This window comes from Hippoglossus hippoglossus, chromosome 3 (genome assembly GCF_009819705.1).
Source record: "Hippoglossus hippoglossus isolate fHipHip1 chromosome 3, fHipHip1.pri, whole genome shotgun sequence".
Lineage (NCBI taxonomy): Eukaryota > Metazoa > Chordata > Actinopteri > Pleuronectiformes > Pleuronectidae > Hippoglossus > Hippoglossus hippoglossus.
Window position 1 is genome coordinate 10,055,017 of NC_047153.1, and position 20,997 is coordinate 10,076,013.

The window sequence follows — 20,997 nt, forward strand, 5'->3', positions numbered from 1 at the left end:
CAGCCACATTATGGGGATTTGTCTTCCTTTTGGGGACAAAAAGCAAGTCCCCATAATATATATCATTTAATCGTAAGGTGACTTAAGACATATTAATGGTCAAGTTAAGGTTAAGGTTAAGGTTTTAAGGTAAGGTTAAAGTAAGGGTTAGGGTTAGGTAAGGAGTAACTATGGATATGGTTAGAGCAAGTCTCCAGGAAATCAATGTAAGTCCATTTAATGTCCTCTGAAGTCATGGAGTGTGTGTGTGTGTTGTGTGTGTGTGTGTGTGTGTGTGTGTGTGTGTGTGTGTTGTGGGTGTGTGTGTGTGTGTGTGTGTGTGTGTGACTACAGTTGATTAACATGAAACGCTCGTCAGCTCATCCCAGAGAAGTTCCAGCTCATCTTAAGCCCTCGACCGCACCCTATTCTCAGTGAATGCCTCCTCCTTCACTCTGGGGTCTGCTCCTACATACCAAACAGAGCAGAGCAGTGTGATGAAGGGCTGCTGTTCAAATGTCATTGTCCTGCTCTCATGCACAATACTTTAGCGCCCTCTGTTGGTGTGTAGGACTCCTAAAAAGAAAACTATCTCCCCATCATCTTCATGCATCACGGTGCACTCGTGAGTCTGCACATTTTCCACCAGCTCCTGACAGAAAACATATTAGAATATTGGTTTAATTTCCCCTCCGCCTTTATCAAGAAATTCACTCAAGTCTTTCCAATTCGGAAATATAATTTATCTGTGTCCGATACTTATCTGGGATTAATCATGAAGGTGAATTCATTAACCTTAATTGCGAGGTGAAAGGGCGAGGTGTGGCCAGGGTTCATAAAAGGGGAGATAAAATCCAATTCATTCAGTATTGATTAGCAAAAGACCTCTGGCCAAGCAATAACTGCGAACCTCTCTCTCCCTCACACACACACTTACACACACACACACACACACACACACACACACACACACACACACACACACACACACACACACACACACACACACACACACACACACACACACACACACTCAGTCTCTCCATGACAATCAACTTAATTAAAGTAGTTGAACAATCAGGTACTGGGAGTCAAGACAGAATTAGTCTCCCTCAGGCCGAGCACTTTAAATCTTAATCAGAAGTGCACTAATTAAACTTCATCTCAGCAGCTCACCTGAAAATTAGTAAAATTCGAATTTTGCTCCCAGATATAAAATATATAAACACGGTATTGATGCATGGCTTTGACACAAAACTGCTTGGTCGCAATAATGAAGAAAATAAGTTCTGATGATCACCACACGTGCTTGTGTCGCGTGTTTGTCTGCATACAGATACTTATTTAAATGCGACATTGGAAATGTATTAAAGCCAAATGTCAGTCCACCCTGATTTCACCCATTGGTCTGGGAGCTGGCTTTTTATTCAGCGCCATCTTGGTTCTTTGGATGAGCCCGACAGAGAGCTCGATGACACTGCACACCCACCTACACCTGCAATCACACGGCTTCCACGTCCCTATGCAAACTGCTTTATCGCCTATTTTACTCTAAATGGGGCCATAATTTACCAAATGAGCATCATGCTGTATTGTGAAAGACTTGAAACTAGCAAATGAGACCATAAACTCTGTTTAAAAACGTTCATTGACATAAGTGACACATAAATCAAGTGAGAAATTGATCCATGTTCTCATAGACTTCAGTGGAAACTTCTTTTTGCAACTAGTGGAGTCCCACTCTGCTGGTCCTTCGAGAAAACACAGGTTTCAGGCCCCCGCAGTCTAAATGTCCACAGTCTATGATCAAAGCACCATCTTCACAAGTTTATTTGTAGTTTGTGCAGGACTCATGTTTGGGGCTAAACTGTGACACCAGATAGTAAAAGTAGGTTAAAGCAAAAAAATAAAAAAACAACTAAATATTCAAAATGAAATAAGACTCCAAGCTTAGCTTGTTTTCCAGAGCTTGACTAACCACTTATGTCATAACAAATCTAGCTCTAGGGGAAGAAAGTCTTTGGTGCTGCTGCTCTGGCACCTTAAATACTTTGCATGTCAGGTCAGGCCAAGCGGAGCAACCTGAGGGTCTACCAACCAGGAATTCAGTTCATGAATCATGCAGACCCAAGCCTCCAACGTGAAGTCTCTCATTTGTTCCATTTTTGAAAACGGTGGACTGTTAATACCAGGAGCTATTGCAAGAAAGGAGATTTTTCTGCCTTGTAATGATTTCAGGAACTACCCACTTCAGTCAGATTGTGTGAACAGAGAGAAGAGTGGAGAAATCTACAGCTTGATCTGGGATGTGACCTCACTTCCTGGAGCTCCACACATGGCCTGTGGCTTTTCTCTCTTATCAATGTTGTAAAGTTTTACAACTCTGACGTCTCGGTGGTATAAGGTTCACCACACCTTAGCTGCTGCTGCTACATGTTCCTCTGTGTCTTCTGGATTCCTAATAATTGAAGATCAGTCGCAGTAAAGCTCAGGAGTGACGTTTAGAGTACAAGCAGGTAAGCTTGTTTCATCAGTAACTCATTAAACATATCAGAATTACTATATTGGAGCTTTAAACATATTTACACAAGTTTTACACAAGTTTCCAAGATGCAGATTGCAGTTATTTTATGTACGCTGATCAGAGGTGGTGCAATCAAAGTAACATAAACCTAATATAAAAGTCTGTGAGTAACTCATGTTTCTCTTTGGTCTTTCAGGCTGTCGAGGGAACTGTTAGGCATGTGCAGGCAAGAGCACAAAGCAGGGGAGAGAAACTTGTTCTGCAAGGTAATCACTGACACAGTAAAACTGTTGGCTTTTCCATGCACGTTAATGTCGGTCAGTAATCTTAAAACAATTCATTTAAACGCCTGTCAATCACTGTGGGGTTGTGAATTTCTGTCTTTGCAATGTCAGCACTTTGAAGGACCTTCATCGCACTCGTGTTCATTTCCATTGAGCTGCGGAGGAGTTTGGTACAATACCTCTTTCTATAGCCGTTCTCAAAACATAGATACATGGTGCTTGTAAAAGAATAAATAAAAGAATATAAACACTAAATGGGTGAGAGGCATTTAAGCATGACCCCCCCCAAAACAATGATAAAAACTAGAATTAGGTCAAAACAGGGAAACACGACATTACAGCATTCTGAACAATATGTTGATTCATTTCTGATGTGCTGTGATTGATATTTGGTTACTTCAGGGTAGAGATGAGGTCTAAACGTGTATCCATCCATCTGTCAAAGACAAAAATCAGTTTACAGTGTTTATAAATGTTCATGTATCAATCTTCATAAAGAAACAGTCTTTTCCATCACTTCTAGCAGTCCGTGATTCGCACAGACACATTGGATTTACGTTTTTAGGTAGAAAAAACACGTTTCCACATTTTCACCATTTAGAAATAAAGCAGCTGGCTGGAAGCCCATGAAATTTCATTTTACTGGTAAATTTGTATGTGACTCACTCCCTAGCCTCACCTTTGCAAATCAGCTATCGGCTCTGGCAGCTAAAAGGACACATATCGCAGTGAGAAACAGCAGCTAGTCACAGTGATGATACAAAACAAGGCTGTGTACAGAGTTAGGGAGAGAGACCTGACCTGTAAGTGTCCAAAAACATCCACGGACAGCATGAGCCTGGTAAAAGCACAGAGGCCCCATAGCGTTTTCCATAAAAAACACTAATGTTGTCACGTTGTTTGCTGCTGAACAAGTTAAGAGCACTGCTACGCTCGATAAGGCTATTATTAGCATTTCTTTAAATTTGCTCTTTAATTAAAACATAACAGACTCTGCATATTTGCCGGATGTGCAACATGAATGCAAAAAGCTCCCGGTTACAAATGACTGCAGTGTGAACAAGCAGAGATTCACTCCAGCTGTGTCAATACAGAATTTAATCAGTTGTATTGATCAGCTGCATGTGAAAAAGACTGGATTTCCGTTGAACTGTTTTCTCAAGAAAATTATGAGCAAAACAACGTAATGCATTTTCCATCAAAAGCCATCTTCTCCTCAATCAGCGGTCACAGATCCCCAAACTTGCACACTAGACATTCCTCAACAATATTCATTACACAGCCTTAAGTGCACAAATCGCAAAAGTAACAAGTGGAAAATGTTCATTTTCTCAACAAGGAAACTTGGCCGTCAGCTCAGAAAGTAGGATTAAACACTAACCTCCATCAATCTACTACAAAAGCTGCGGACACGTAGAGGCCAGTCCCCTGAATGTGCCAGACTTTTTTTTTTTTCATCAAGATCCATGAATGATTCACTGGGAAAATGGTGAAAATGTTGAAAAACCCAATGTTAAAGAAAGTGAAAAAATCAATTCCGTATCTGCACCAAGATTTGTTGGGTTCTTCCTTGACCAACACACCATTTTTCCACCAAATTCATTAAGTTGTTGCTATGTCATCTTGCTTACAATCAAACAGTCAAAAGTACAATCAAACATTATCCCCTTGGTGGAGGAATTGAACTGTAGTTTTGATGTAAGACGGCTCACACGGTTTATGTTGCATAAAAACATTTTTTTGTGATCTCCTCATAATCGTTTAGTCGTGTGGGCTCATTCTTCTCACTGAGGACGTTCTGAAACCAGGACTGGCACATACAGTATAATCGTGCCTAAATTATCCTGTTTTTTTTTCCCCTTTGTTTGTTACTAATATATTTCTTCACCTTAAATGATATTTAATCTCACCATTGAAAAAAATTACACAAGTAGACAGTTTGTCCAATTTGGTGATTTCGATTCCTCACAGAGGCGAGGAAGAGAGAGGAAAGTGAGGAGGGACCTGTGACTACACAAACACACACAGACACACACACACCTCTCCACTGCAGTGCCTGAGCTGAGATCTCTGCTGCTCCTCATTCTCCTCAGGTCAAAAAGTCTTTTCTGTGAAAGCTGCACGTCCCACCAGCCAGTCATCATGTATAATCCACCAAGAGGTGAGTGATCTGCAGGTAATGACACCTCTGTGACTCAGCTTTTTCTAGCCTCCTCAGACGGGCTCTGTTTTCACTTTCACATTGTCTGTGAAATGCTCTCAGACGCCCTGTGAACACTCTAGGAATCAGAATTGGGCACACAGTGATTGTAAGTGGCTCCAGACTCTGTTACTTTGGTCGGTTTGGCTAATTATTTCTTGTAGTGGTATCATCATTGTCTCTGTATTAACGTCTTTCAATGACTTTGTTTCGATCAATGCTGCACATAGGGGCTGTATTTGTGAATATTGACCTTTAACCTTTATAATGTGCATGGAAATTTGGAAAATATTTTGGTTTTAGATAAATAAGTGATGCATATCTGTCCGTATAATCTGACATCGTTTTTTTTTCTTGAACCCGGTGCTCATAGTTGTCAGACTGGTTAATCAACATCTTCATTTGTTGTTGTTTTCACTCAGATAGACACACACACATACACAGACAGCTGATTGGAGTCTCATTACAGTTTCCACAGGCTACATTTTGTTTTAGCCCACATTACATTGCTGTTAAAAAACAAAGGTTGGATGACACCACACAGTGTCGATGCCGATGATACACTGTTGTATGTGAGGGCCAGTGAGTCTTTCCCCAGCGAAATAACTGAATGAACATGGTGAATTCAATAATAACAGAAATTGATCAATTTGTGCAGCTATTCTATCAAATGTAATGAATCCTTAGATACAAATATAGTGGGGGGGGGGGTCGTCCACTTGTTGCGGATAATTTTTCGAATACAAGACATCAGTCGCCTCATGTTGCTCTGAGCTGCAGCGATGAAATAAGAGTATAAGCATCAACACTGTCAGGGAAGTTGTTAGTTATGTATTTATTAAGTGTGATAAACTGTCTTTATAAATAAAGTATCTTTGTTTAGAAACAAAATGGACAGATGGGAAGTCTGGAACAAAAATAAAAAACAATTTCATTGATCTGTTGCTCTTTATTTAGTTTTTTCTGTGTGGTTCAGTCTTTTGTCCCTGTTGGGATCCTGTAATGTTGACTCTGGTTTTCCAGTGATCTGATTGGCCATTGGGCTGTTGACAGACTCTGACCTGGCAGGTTAAGTGTGCTGCAAGAAGTGATTCAGCTTTGTAGGAACAAGAAACCACAACTAAACTTGAAGTTACCTGGATGACTGCAAATAGCACTTCGTAGTACAGGCCTCTGGTGGAGGTGGGCTGGTAAAGAGAGGATGGGAGGCAGATGCACAGGTGGGTGTGGGGAATCAATGGAGAGGGCTGGTTTCACTGCAGGGCGAAGGGAGTGGCAGGATCTGAAATGACATGAAGATTATTGAAGAGGCAAAGTAAACAGACACTGACAGACTGAATGACTAAATTGTAGCCTTTGCAGTTAATACTATACAGAAAAGCGTATATTTAGAACACAGAATAAGCTCCACTCTCGCTTTGTGAAAATTTGAATGCCCATCGACATTCATCCGGGAGCAAAGTTTATGCTGAGAACATATTCACTCGTGCAAATGTTCCCCTTATTAACGGCTGAATGAACACCTGTCATGTACCTGCGCCGTCGCTGCGCTATGATTATGCTAAACTGGGGAAAAACACGTTTTCAGTTCATCAGGAACATTGTCTGTAATAATTAATCCTGTGAGCGTCTCTACTGGAGATCCTGTTTTCTCAGGTTTAATGTGCACTCATGTTTGACGCCCCATATCGAACAGGTGTGCCAAAAATTCTCTCAGCTTAAGCTCACTGAGGAGGTTATTGAGGAAGGAGTTTGCTCTGAATCAAGGCTTCGGTTAAATACATGTGAAAATTTGAAATGACACCATGCTGTTTTTCCTCTTTCCTGAAGTTTCAGATGATAGTTATGCGTACGCCCTGTCCAAGACCCTGACGAAAGTTTCATCGCCTGCAACTGTGGGACTCTACTCTTCATGTCAGAATCGAGTCAACATGATCCTCGGGCAAATGGAAGGTGGGTGAACTGTGTGTCTGACTGTGTGCATCCCAGCATGTTGTCGTTTCATGTGCTGGATGATTCGTACATTGACAATCGACAATCAAAAAACGTAAAAAAAATGCCATGTTAATGACGAAAAATTCGTGAATCAGCCCCTTTCTTTCAGATCCAAAGCCAAATTTCATGGGTTCTTTCGTGGCCCATTCACCATTTCCTCCAAGTTTTGTTACATATCCATTCAGTAGTTTTTACATAATCCTGTTGACAATCAAACCAACCAACAAAAAAACAAACAGAGAGCCTTGAAGTCATAACATCCTTGAAATAGCCTATAACAACTCACATATTCAGAGACATCGGAACACATAGTCACCTTGTACATTCGAATATGTGAGGATTCAAACATAAAAGGTTTTATTTCATATGTGCCGTACATGACATTGAACAGGCTGAATGGAACATGTGCAGCTGCAGCAACGAGCTCAAAGAGAAAAGTTTAAGGTTGTCTATTTGTTACCCTGAAGGTCTAACACTACAGGGTTGTTGTAATGATTTCTTTTTACACCTTGGCAGACAATATTCCAGATGTTGGAACAGACTTGATGGTCACATCATAATCATTTTTTTTTATTGTGGATAACTTTGTATTTCTGCAGAAGAGTCAGGCTGATGTTTTCCCTGAAGCAGATTATGGTTTTAGTGACAAGCCTCAGGGCATTTCGTCAGTTGGTGAGAGCCAAATTAGTTAAATTCTTCCACTTACTGCTATTATATTTCACATTATAGTCGAAAAACCTTACATTTTCCATTATTTTACATCCTTGCCAACTAACCAACATGTCGTTTTACATGTTGTGAGATTTATCTGCCTTGATTTGTATCTTTTATCCCGACATGCACATATTTTTTCCCTCAGTGTTCATGGACGAGGAGGCGGTGAAGATAGAGAATGAACACAAAGGAAAACCTCGCTCGTCATTCACAGGCTTCTTTGGACTCATTGGCCGACTGCTCTTCTACAGGCCTGTTTGGACTAAGACCAACCAGCAGCTCCATGACATCCGGTTCATTTATGTACATTTCAGTGCCTGGCATTTCGCAGGCAGTGACCTGCTTTGGGCCGGGCTAGCCATACGACTGTTTCAGGCCATGCAGATAAACTTTGGGAAATTACAGCTTGCACTCTACCGTGTGGCACAACATGATGAAGAGGAGGAATTCAAGAAGAAGGTTTGTGAATCCTCTTACCTTTTTATTCTGCGACCAAAGACAGAATCTACAGCCACAGCTAAGTGCTAACATCAGCATGCTAACATGCTCACAAAGGAGCCTACTTCAGTGAAGCCAAGGTTAATGGTTATACGGCCATTGGTCATAAAGGAAAGTGCTGTAACCGATGACAACTAGTTCTGTTGAGTTAATTACATCCTCTTGAGTTTCACACATGTGGCTTGTTGATGCCACAGAGATTTAAGATGGATTCGTAGCTTAAATCTCTGTTGCAGACTCCTCATATTTTTGGATATAGAAGACATATTTTGGAGAAAGGAAAATTTTGCCTTATTGATAGTCCCTGATGAAAAGTAAAAAAATCACAGGTACAATTTACAATATATCATGAATGTCAGTATGAAACGTTTCATTTTTAAATCTCGCAATTTAAACGGCAAATTTTGACTAAGGTAAAGTCAGGGATCCACAAATTCATTAGGATTTTTTGTCTGGGAATCATGTTTGTACAAAACTTAATGGCAGACAAATAATTGTCATGATATTTCAATCAGTGAACTACCAACCAACCAACCAACCAATCAGCATTGCCATCTCCTTTGCTAAATCCATGCCTGTGGTGTCTAACCTGCTTCTCGTTCTGTTTTGTTTGTACAAAAACTTGAAGATTGTGGAGAATGGTACGAACAACTGGAGGTCCAAGAAGATCTGCTGCTGCCCTTTGTGGTGTCTCGTTCTGGTCATTCTTGTGGTACCAGTCATCATCCTGGTATTCCTATTGACATTTGGCATTCCCAAACCTGCGGTAAAGCCAGATGGGGGTGCGAATAAAGGAAATGGTCAGGTGGGTATGCTCGAGGGCCTGATCATTGCTTCGTTGGGAGTCCCAGCAGCAAGTGCAGTCAGATTCACCTTTCTAATGGTTAAGAACCTCATTGTCAACCAGGAAGTGAACATTAACAAGGGTATGGACAACAAGCGGGTGAGCAGCCAACTTGGTTTTATGAATGAGGTGAGAAAGGAAATGTGGTTCCTGTGTCGCTTCATCCGGTTTATGGAGTTATTTGAGAGGAGAAGGATTCGAGTGGTGCTGAAGATCACCAATCTGGACCGCTGCGCGCCTAAGAAAATTGTGGCAGTTCTGGAAGCCATCAACATTCTGCTTTCAGACGAGGAGAGTCCGTTTATTTCTATTCTGGCAGTGGACCCAGATGTTCTTGTGCAAAAAGTGAACTTTGCAGACGACTGTTTCAGCGAAGAGGACAGAGCTCATGCGTTGTTGAACCGCATAGTTACTCTGGCCTTCACTATCCCACCACTGTGCGATGATTCAAAGAAGAGTTTATATTACAGCCTCACTGGTAATTCAAAATTCTCTGAGGATATGAGCGTGGGGAAAGATAATCAAAGAACAGGGGACCCCAACAACAAATCTTCCTCAGATGTAACAGAAGTACTTATTCCACTGGAACAGTCAAATTCACCAACCGATACAACTACAGAAGCATTTGATGTAAATGAAGAGGAAGTAGAGACACTGGTGAGGAGCATAATGACCAGCAATAAAAGAAATATAAACCAGTACATGTCAGATGATGCCATGTCCATGAGGAGGGTGATCAACTCCATTCGCGTGACCGCAATCATGATAGCCTTGAACAAACATCTTCCTCAACCAGAGAACGTTGCAGCGTGGGTGGTCTTAGCCAATCAGTGGCCCTGCCGACTCAGCTGGATCATCCAGTGTGCGGAAGATGCTGAGCAAAGAGCAGCTATTGATTGTAAGAGCGTGGACAACACGGACGACTCAAAGACCTTGTGGGAAGTCTTCAGAGAGTCCAAGGCAGAGCTGTACGTGATGAGTGCGCAGATTGAGGACCTCCTCGAGCAGGACGGAGATCCTGAGATGTTTGAAAGGTTTCTCACGGTAGATTTCCAGTTCACCGTAAAGGACTTGAAGACATTTGAAGTGGTGACGGTGAACCTGGATCACACAATCAGGAAGGAGCTGGCTCAGATGAGAGGGACGTCCAGGCTGAAGGATTCTGGTTGGATGAGGGACCTGGCCCCTCTACCAATCACAACTATTATAAATATGGATACAGAGGGTGTATGCAAAGAGGTAAGACATTTTTTTTAAAGTTACAATCGGCAAGATTTCGGTCCTGGTTAGTTTGAGCGGATTTTATTTCAGAAATACAACTGCTGTGCTAAACATCAACCTTTTCCCATCGAGCCATGAGCATTTGTCTACACAACTGTAGAGCGCACTCAGACAAGCAGGTTGGAGTCATGCCGCCCGTCGCCTGCAGCTCTTCATCAAACAGCTCAATGTGGCTGCTGCTTCTCAATGTCTCAATTTCTCCCTGTAAAATTGAATTGTCACCCACTGTTATAAACAGAGAAGTCTGTTTTTGCACTAACCTTTGTGGCATATGAATAGAACTTCCAGAGATTGCTTCACACTAAAAGCCACCGGAACAGCTGTTAACTCAATACAGTTCTGCAGTAATAGACTTAAAGAGGTTACAAAATATTAGATACATGCGTAGTTCCCTGTGTATCCCCCCTGCATGAATAGTTTATTTGAAATCAGCACAGGAACAACAGCAGACTTCCCCACTAACAACAAAAATAGCTATTTTATTATGACTTTTTATATATTTAGAGTAATGTGTTTTGTCACCTCTCGTGATGTTGCAAATCAAAATCAGATGCAACAGAAAGTGATTTTTTTTTTTTAGATCAATTCATTCATTTCATTTTGTAACAGGAAGTATATTTACAATCATTTAAATGTCTTTTTTTTCCCTAGTTGGAGAGGATGAAGTACCCCAGCAAGTATATTGATAAAGTGGAAAGCAATGACCTCAATGGTATGGCCCTGCTCTTTGGTAACACGGACGACCTCAAAGACCTCCTAGACATGACCTATGGAGAATGGGCGACTTTCAGACTGCACTTCCTGGGTTTACCATCACATCTCCGACCTCAGAACAAGAACCTGCTGCCGGCACCTTCTCATCCTCAAAACCAGCTCCTGAGGTTTAAAGCACATAAGCACCATCATTACTCGTCCAATGCCAGTCTGGTTAGCAGCTCTATGTAGGAATTACGTCTGATGTGCATAAAATCACGATCTGCATGTGAACCATAGCGACAAATATCATAAAAATACATATTTGCTAAATGTTTCAGTGTTACAGATAAATGATTAAAGGTTTAGTGCAACGTTTTGGGAAATATCAGATTCTTGCCATGGTTAGATGAGAAGATCCTGATCCCTCTCATGTCTCAGTCTATGGTTTCAGTGCTAAATGTGAAGCTATAGCCAGCAGGTAAATATAGTATATTAGCATAGCATAAAGACTAGGAGCAGGCCAGGGAATACTGCTACTCTGACTATGATGTGTGAAATAACGCCTGTGTCAGCGCTGCAGGTTGGTCCGACTGCACCTATTGTCCTTCTCCAGCTTAATTGTATTTCTTCAGTCATTCACAATGATCTTGGGCAACACGAAGCCCAAGATGCCGCATTTGCACATGGGAAGAGGATCACTGTAATTAAAATAGCTGCCCCCCGCCCCCAAAATATATAGAGCACCACTTTGCTTAACCTCTCAATCTGCTAATGACGGTGTCTAACCAACTTTGTCAAACTGTCTACATGCACCCCCCCCCCCCCCTGAAACCCATGGAGGGATTTCAGCTCATCACTCCCTCTGTTCTCAACAGGAGCACAATGAGCTACTGAGCCTTGATGACTCAATAAATTGCATTTAGATTTCATTTGTTAAGTCCTGGGATTGCTCACTGTCACACTGTTATGGCTTATTGTGACATTTGGATAGAACGGAGCTATTGTTTATTTTGTTAGTAAAACTTTGAATACTCTTGACATATCAAAATGTCTGCTGTGAAAAGGGCCTTTTATGAGACACTGTTTACTTTTTCTTGTTTTTGTTTTACGTCTTTGTGTTTTAGAAGAATAGCAAACAAACAGAAAGGGATGTGGAATTTAAGCTGTGAAACTGTCAGCTCTTTATGAGTTGAAACCCAGACTCTTACTTAACCACTTAAGTTCTGTTTAAATGTAAAATTACATATTTTATGACCTTATACTTGTAAATAAATCTTTTTTTAGTCCATTAACAATTCAGAGAATGATGTAGTTCACTGTGAGGATGAAAAAGAGGCTCGCTCATGCAAAAAACTCCGAGTAGTTATGTCTTTTATTCTTGTTTTAAAAAGTTTTATGGTTTTCCTCTATATGTACTGTAACTTTACTGTGCAATCTGTAAAGAGTTTGTAGGTGCTTGATGTTTTTATGCTCATAAACGCTTCCCACAAGTTTTAAAAACCTAAATTAAAGTGGGAGAAAGTTGAGGACGTGGACATCACCATGATTCAGTCACAGGAGGCCTCATTTTCCGAGCCTGAAAGGACACTGACACAATTTATTTGGTTCTTTCATCAACTGAAATCCATTGTGATGTGTTCAGGCAACGTTTATTGATCATTCAACAGAAAACCAAATACTGTATAGTTCCTGCAATGAATTGTAATTCTCCATTTCATGCAAAATCAATAATGTAAACTCTGACAAGTGAAAAATGCAAAACCATAATAAAAATGCTTATCCACACAAATATATCTTTTTTGTTGTAGGTCACCTTTTTAAAGCACATTTTCCTGTCTGCAAACAATGTGCTGACTCATTCATGATATTTTAACATCAAAGCGTTCACATGTTAATTAATAAGCAGAAGGTTCATTTTGTCTGTTTTGCTTTGAACTGTTTCCCTGCAGAAATTTGGCTAAATATAACAGTGGCAAACTCCAGGCATTCACAGTACAAGCAATAACATTACACTGAGCATACAGTCCAAACAACAGGTCACTTTAAAAGATTATTTTGTTTCCTCATCTCATATTTTCTCCCAATGTACTCTTTGTAAATATTAAGATTATGGGACGATTGGACGAATTAACAACCACAGAGTAATTATTTGAATAAAATAAGTACCGATGGATTATATATCACAACAGACTGATAAGTGGCAAGAAGCAAACAGTTGAAATCATTACATAGAAACTTCTGACATACATTTAATATATATATCCAGGTGTGGATTAATTGACACTTAATTTTTGCAGCTGAGTCTTGACCCCAGAATTTTGATTGTTTTCTTGCAACATTATTTAATTTCGATATCAGGGAGAAGAGACATTAAAATATCCTTAAGACCACAGAGGTTGTGGTGAAAAGTCAAGTAAACTTTTTCTTTCAGTCGATACTTTATCAAAATAAGATTCTACACTAACACATGAGTATTTGCATTTTAAGACACAGTTTATATATTCAATGTAATTGCAATACAAGCTTCAAATTCAATGAAAAGTTTTAGACAGAGCTGCAGTAAATTAAATTCAATTTTCTTGGACAGGAGAGGAAAAAATATTTGGACAATTTAGTTTAGGAATGTATAAAAAAAAACAGGACGAAAAAAACATCTGCTAACAGGCACATTTATAACAAGACCACACTGGTGTATTTTTATATGTACATATTTTTTAATGGATCCCTGATTTACATGTTTAATATTGATATACTAGTGTAATGCCAGTCTCCCATGTTGTAAAGCAGCAGGTATCTTATTACCACAGGCACAGCAGGAATATAGTCACCGTACTTTCAAGGTCGTCTGCAGCTCACTTGCGTCCCAGCGACTCTGCGAGCTTCTTGAGCCTTTTCTTCAGCTCCAGAGGAAACTTCTCGTAGCACTTTTTACAGACAGGCTTCATGTCAAACTCAACAAACTTGTTTCTGCAAAGAAGGAAAAACAACACCATGTAAATGCTAAATATTTATTTAATGACTTGTCTCTGGCATACATTAACCTTTCCAGATCTGCCCCCCACCTGCATAGTTCTTTATCTAAATATTATTACCACAGCAGGTTAGAATTTATTCAAAGTCATCATCTCCTCACTTTAAATTATATTATAATTAAGGCCATACTTTTAGTAGGTAATTCACCATCTTATCATCTTGACTTATAATGGAATCCATTGAAATGATCCTTATTATAGCTTTGCCCTTTACTGCAATGTAGCAATTACTTATCTCATTTTTAAAAAGTCTTGATGGAAGCTTAAGCTTCTCATAAGCAGCAATCGGGAAAAACTTTTGTTTAATATACAGGTATAGTTCTGAAATTTATACCAATAAAACAAATGCAGAGTCCTGGTTTGACTTAAGGAAATAAAGAATGATATGATGCAGCACTGTCAAGGGAATAAACAAGGAGCAGCACAGAAAAAGAGGAAGACAGAGATAACACCAACCAACAGACGGAGTGGCGAGTTGTAAAGAATAATAACTTTACAGACACACAGCAGGTTTTTTCTTGCGGTCTTTGGCATCACGCTCACGTCGAGCCAGGCGGCGCTTCAGCTCCTCGGGCATGCGCTCATAGCAGTGCTTGCACACTGGCCTCAGGTCAATTTCAACAAACTTATCTCTGAATTACCATAAACGCAGCAAGTGAAGCATGAAAGAAGAGAAATTGGAGGAAAGGGGGGGGGGGCAGGAAAAGGAAAGGAGTCAAAGAGGGAGGAGTCGTAGGAGCCAGGTGTTAGGTCAGGACACGAAAAGTAGGAGTGTTACATAGAACTGTGACTCTGTTCGGACCTGGTTTTAACATCAGTTCTGAGCGGTGCGATCACAAGTGGTCGGTGCTAAGTCGACGCATGGGGCCACATTCTTTTTGCTGTGTGAACGCAAATTCGACCTGAGCCAAATAAGACAGACCTTCAACTCAGCTGACGTCTTTCACCCACTACAGTTTAAAGGTTTTTCTACTCCTCTAAGTGTCCATACGTTGGTTTATAGCCAATCACCACAAATGGGTAAAATCTTTCTTCATAGTTGCTCTCATTGAATCATTCAGCCCATCCTGACTCTGCCTGCTCTATTTCTCTCTCGCTCGCATCAACACACAGACACACGCACAAACATCGTCATCGGACGATGCTATTAATTGTAAACTCACACTGGGTAAAAACTAAATAATTTGGTCTTCCCGAACGCAAGTGACAGTTTATTTGCATCTAGAGTTCGGAGGTGGGATCAGATCACAAGTGGTCACATGAGACACATTTAGGATGCATTTGAATGTCAGGTGTGAATACACAAACTGAACGCTGACCACTTTATCACAGATGTTAATACCAGGTCTGACAGAATCAGCTTTTAGTATTATACACAAGATGTTAGTAAAGAAGCTGTTAATGAGCATCACTTACCTGAGAGTGAGTTTGGTGTTGCAGGTGGAGCAGGAGAAACAACTGACACACCAGGCCTTGTTAAGGGCAGACACGACTGTGGAGGAGAAAGAAGAAGAATCCAAAAACTGTTGGTATCTTCAAGCAACATTCTGTCTTAATTACTAAAAACTCTACTAGATATGAGCTTTATTATATTTATACTCACCATCGCCCTCAATCACACGGTTGCAGTGATAGCACACATCGCCGAAGAGCTTAATAGAAAAACAAGGAGATTAGGGGTTCAGCCAGCAAACACAACATGTATTTGGTGAAGCGATAAGATGTTATTAGTTGTGTACTCTTTTTTGGGGACTTTACCCACATCATCATGTCTTTCATGTCCTTGAAAGCCATTATTTTCTCTGGGCCTTTTTCTTACCTGGTTATAATGAGTCTCGCAGTACGCCAACCCCTTTCTCTCATAATGGCGATGACCAAGGAAAGGTTTCTCACACTTGGCGCACACAAAATGCTGTGAACAAAAACAAAAGGTTGCTGAAGGCAAGAAGGGAGACTCCTAACAAAAGGCATGTGAAACTGACTCAAGGAGGGGGGGTGCCAACACACTACGTGAGCAATGCTACCTTTCTAATGCCTGCTAAATAAAAGTTCACGAAGGAGTTGGTTGCTAAATTAATTCCAGCTAATGACCGTTTTTAGAATGAAACCGACTTCTATACACTTTTGATAGTGTTGTTTTTTTTTAGCAGTTTAAAATTCAGCAGCCTGCAGGCAGACAGACGAACACACAATTTGTTCTGCTGTGCTCTGCCTCAGGAGAAACAATCTTTTTTACAAGCGCTCACATCTCTCCGACTGCCTCAAATCAAATTAGCTCATTTACAGTGTTTTGGTTTTAAAGTGGTTTATTTAATGAATTCATTTTCCTGTGCATAAGTAATGGTAACTAAATGTGAAATTCATAATAGATTATTATTCTGCTTTTGTGCCAAGGCAACATTGCACATAATATGAAATGTAAAAAGGTGGCCATTATGACATTTGTCCACTTTTATTCATGTGTCAGGAGTCTCTCTAAAGCCCATTTCCTGTCGTCCAGCTGACAATGTGCAGAACAATTTTCACAGAGACACTTGTTAAGTTTTGCATGAATTAATAGCACATCATTTTGTTAATCATTCTTAATTATTCTACTAGCTTTTTGTGTTTAATGGCCCATTATGTGCAACTCTGGGAATCCTGACACATCTAGTTGGAAGCTGAATGCAAAGATTATGTCTGGATGAGTTACACTTTCAGTTTTCTGTGCAATCCAATTACTGAATAAATAAAACTTACAATGCTCATCTTTATTTCTTCCAAACAAATGCTAAACCGTGAACACATGATTGGTATGCAAGTGTGGCCTTTACGCTTTCTTTAGGAGGAACAAACTCGTAGGCCTCAAAATAACAAGCAGGAATATAAGCATATAAACATGACTCTGAAAATGCAGGACGGCAACACTGTAGCCAGTGTTATTAATAAATAGACTGAGTTCTTGTTCACAAACCTCCACATGCCACTGCTTGCCCATAGCATTGACAACACGCCCCTCAATGGGTCTCCTGCACGCACCACAGATTGGTACACCCATCTTGTCATGGCAGGGCAAACAGTAAAGCTCTCCCTTTAGTTCCCTGGCATCTGATGTCAATTCCTTCCTGTGGACAGAGAAAAGGTAAAACATAAATAAAAGGAAACAGGCTTTGAAGTCGCTATTATATGTTTTATTCATACATGATGCAGACGAAGGTGTCAACTTGGAAAGACAGAGACATTCAAGAGCTTTTGGTGATATGGGCCGACTCCTTTGTCGATCAACTGTAAATAAAAACGTGATCTTCACAGCTAAATTTGTTTGCCTCCTGCATGCTGCACCACTCATTGCCTCAATGCTCTGGGAGATTTCTGTGTTGTTGTGAACACGTCTGACTCCTGCAGCGTTGTTCATATGTGAAAGGCAAACTCCAGAGAAAGTCTGGACCCTATTGAGCGGATATTCCCTCGAGTTGGTGTTTTCTGTTCAAAATAATGAGGTGCAATGTTAAGACTGACCCACAGTTGTTGCAGTTGAAGTGGTCCGGGTGATAGGGATCATTCTTAAAGATCAGTGGCTGCTCCTCTATGATAGAATGGCACTTCTGGCAGATGTACTTGCCGAGGCCACGAGCTTTCTCACGGTTATGGCATGGGCGACAGAGGTGCCTGAAATAGAGGAGAATAAAGTTTAGTGGTTCTGCAGGCTCAGTCACAGCTGCTCCAAACTCCAACATATTCGCTAGGAAGGAGCAGTGAGTGAGTCACCGGGCCCATTGTGTGCGTAACCACATCTTCCACAGGCTGTCACAGTCTTATATTAAGTCTGTAATAAGATGGGATACTTGCCTGCCAGCATTTTTGACAAATCCCACGTCTGCAAGCACCGCCTGGCAAATGTCACAGCAGAAGCAGTCTGGGTGCCAACTATTGTTCATGGCCTTAATGACACGACCGATGATGAACTCCCCTGAGGGAAACCACAAGTGAGAGGTCATCTTACGGCAAGTATAAGTTTGTCTTTTCCAATATTGCCTGAGCTAGAAGCTTTTTTTCTTTTATTACTGTATAGCAGTCAATAATGTGCACTCCATCACATAGGAGACCTGCAGTTACTAGAATACACTGCAGTGCTTTCTATAGTGTTCTCAAAGTGACACTTGAATGGTGAATGCATTTTAATTGTCCATTTAATTTAATCAGAGCATGCGTCTGTCCCTGGACACCCTCGAGCTGTATTTAAATTAATCTTACATGGCACTAAAAGGTATCTTGGGTGATCTAAATGCAAGTGGGAGGTTCTAAGTGAAAGTGTTTATATACTTGAGGTTCAGTGAGGACACATTTGAAGCTGATCTCACAAACAAAATATGAAGGTCAGGGATGCTTCGATAGACATAAGCACCGCGGTGCAGTGGTTTAGAGATGAGGAGGTGCTGTGAATGCTTTGTTATAAACTGCTTTGTTTTCTGAAATGTCTGTGAAATCTCCAGATACTGTACATCTCTATGCTCGTTATCAGGAACAGACAGAAAGGTTTGGCAGACCACCATTATTAATGTTATTATATCTGCCAATGCCAAACAAGGTAACATTTTCATATTAATCTCTGCAGAATCCCAAAAGGCCAAAACAAGCCTCTTCTATCTCCATAAGTGGGAATGTCGTATTTTCCTGTGTGGCTCCAGTCGCCATATAATAAAATCAAAAGTACATCGACACATAGTCTGACTGTGATGTGACTTCAGTGTGGCAGAAGTAGAGTTAAATTAACATTAAGACCTACCTAATGTATTTAAGACACAGTGCATAATAATAATAAAAACAATAATACTAATATTTAAGGCCTAGAATTTAGATTATTGAATTTAAGACTTTTTTTAGACTTTAAGACCCTGCTAAAGAGAAACTATGAGAAATTGTAAAACTCACCACACTGGTGACAGCAAGGAGCAAAGAGCATCTGGAAGTCATGTTCACAATACTTCCTTCCTTCAAACTGTGAGGAGAAGAAGGTTAAGATACATTCACAGACAACATGCTCTATATAATAGTGCAGCAGAAAAATCGTTACCACTCTCACTACTGCTCATCATTGTGAAATGAATTATGGTGATGACTGCAGTATGTTTGAGTGCACTACCTCATAGAAGAGTCCCTCTGGAAACTGCTGGAAGCACTGGGCACACACAAAGCAGTGCTCGTGGTACAGCTCTCCATTACTGTTGACGATCTTCTCCGTCGGAGCGAAGCCACTCTTACACCGCTCGCAGGCCGCATTGGCCAGGGCATTAGCAATGCTGTTGCAAGAGACAAGAAAATACCTATTAGTGCATTTACTTCCCCCTTATAAATAACTGGGATGCGAGGCTGGACCAGTGTTCATCATTTCACACATCACTCCCACACGAGCAGCTGAGCTCGTTTCAGCTGCCGTCAGCGCAGAGAATATACAAATGATATGTGCATCAGTTGGGGAACTTGCTCAACACTTACTCACAGCAACAGTCACTGCCTAATATGGTGAAGACGTGGAGGTACTGAAGCCGAACTGAGAATGTGCAGCCTTTCCTCCTTACACACATATAAACACTAGAGCTACGACAATAAACTGATTCACTCCCTCTTAATTGACAGAAAATCGATCACCTATTATAATGTTAATTGATTATTGCCAAACTGGTAGAAGCTTTTCGATTGCGATGATTTGCTGATTATCTTTGTATCTTAATACTTTTGCAGATTTTAGAATATTCATTTAATTATATTAGACTCTGGGAAACCCGATTGCAGCTTACATTGTTTTCTGACAGTTTACAAACAAACTGATTAAACTATTCCCGATAGAAAAATACTCTGCATATTAGTTGATCATGGAAATTGTTGCAGCCCTAATACACCCACAGAGACACACAAATTAACTCACTAATTACCTATTACCTAAATTAAATGCATATTAACCAAGTTAAATCTTGAGCGTCAACCGACATCATTATTATGATTATTCCAGGTTATGCTTCCTCTTGAACATAAATGTGTATAAAATGACATTGTATGTTGAATTTAACAAACCCAACCAAACGTAATCTGAAGTCAGTAAGTCAGTTTCTCCAGTAATGACATTAGTCTTTAATTAACTTACTTTAATTAAGTTCAGGGACGGTTGATGATTTAACTAAAGTTAGAGCTAACTAGCATGCTAACCCAACAGTTAGGTCCAGTTAATGTTGATTAACCAACAATAACAAATCAACAGTGAACCAACCCCTTGGATTTTTGATACGAGCCTAAATATTTATCGTTGCTAACATATTTTCAAGTACTTAAAAAACTGTGTATCTAGCAGCACGGAGGTAGCAGTGAGCTAACTGTACCCCAATGCTTACGTTGGCAAGCTAACGCACCGTTAGCTTTAGCTCCTAGCCTCCGGAGCTAACGGACCATCGGCCTGAAGTTGTTTACGTCTTCCCGAGCGGAACGGAGAGATCATACATTACCTGCCCGTCATTCCTGCGACGCCCAGCATCCCCTCTTAGCGCCGCGGCTTCAGGTCCGGAGTGGAGGCTGTGACACGAACAGTTGAAGCTAATTCCTCCCGCTGAACTACCAAAGTTTTCCGGGTTGCTGCAAGGGGCTCGTCCTGCTCCTCGTCCCCTCCCCGCGGAGCCCGAGCCGGCAGGGGGCGGCGGCCCCGACCCGCCCACACGGGGAGAGTCTGCGGGGGAGAAGCAGCAGCAGCCGGGGAAACCTGGTGAGGGTTTTAAACAGCTTCATCATAACTTGGTGTTCTTGTCAGGTTCAAATAAAGGAAGCTCTATTCTTTAAAATAAAACTCAAAACATTTCTCTTTACTTAGATCTTGCACTTTCCAGCACTCCTGCACGTTTATAATTGTTTCATCACTGTTGTTTTACCTCTTTCTTTTCTGTTTTTGTGCATTTTTTAAATGTAACTTATTCATTTACTTTTCT

The 20,997-nt window shown here is 40.7% G+C and overlaps 2 protein-coding genes across 6 annotated transcripts; one reads left to right on the forward strand and one right to left on the reverse strand.

The window, feature by feature from the left end:
* The first annotated feature begins 1,667 nt into the window (after positions 1-1,667).
* nkpd1 (NTPase, KAP family P-loop domain containing 1) lies at positions 1,668-11,622 on the forward strand. 4 transcript variants are annotated; one of them, XM_034576669.1, is made up of 8 exons: positions 1,668-2,495; positions 2,700-2,769; positions 4,881-4,948; positions 6,824-6,940; positions 7,842-8,155; positions 8,823-10,277; positions 10,971-11,267; positions 11,417-11,622. In XM_034576669.1, exons 3-7 carry the CDS (start codon positions 4,930-4,932, stop codon positions 11,262-11,264), a joined length of 2,199 nt encoding a protein of 732 aa, XP_034432560.1. In that variant the 5' UTR covers positions 1,668-2,495; positions 2,700-2,769; positions 4,881-4,929; the 3' UTR covers positions 11,265-11,267; positions 11,417-11,622. The 4 variants fall into 4 exon arrangements, with proteins under 4 accessions (XP_034432560.1, XP_034432552.1, XP_034432575.1 ...); XM_034576661.1 differs by having other exon boundaries at positions 10,971-11,622; XM_034576684.1 differs by lacking the exon at positions 2,700-2,769 and having other exon boundaries at positions 10,971-11,622.
* Positions 11,623-12,373: 751 nt separating this feature from the next.
* On the reverse strand, positions 12,374-20,754 carry LOC117756298 (LIM and senescent cell antigen-like-containing domain protein 1). Of its 2 annotated transcripts, none has more exons than XM_034576738.1 (10): positions 20,524-20,754; positions 19,170-19,326; positions 18,959-19,025; positions 17,876-17,996; positions 17,546-17,695; positions 17,001-17,151; positions 15,867-15,959; positions 15,651-15,699; positions 15,464-15,539; positions 12,374-13,982 (listed from the first exon to the last, which is right to left on the reverse strand). In XM_034576738.1, exons 1-10 carry the CDS (start codon positions 20,550-20,552, stop codon positions 13,868-13,870), a joined length of 1,008 nt encoding a protein of 335 aa, XP_034432629.1. In that variant the 5' UTR covers positions 20,553-20,754; the 3' UTR covers positions 12,374-13,867. The 2 variants fall into 2 exon arrangements, with proteins under 2 accessions (XP_034432629.1, XP_034432622.1); XM_034576731.1 differs by lacking the exon at positions 12,374-13,982 and adding an exon at positions 14,002-14,679 and having other exon boundaries at positions 20,524-20,709.
* Positions 20,755-20,997: the final 243 nt, after the last annotated feature.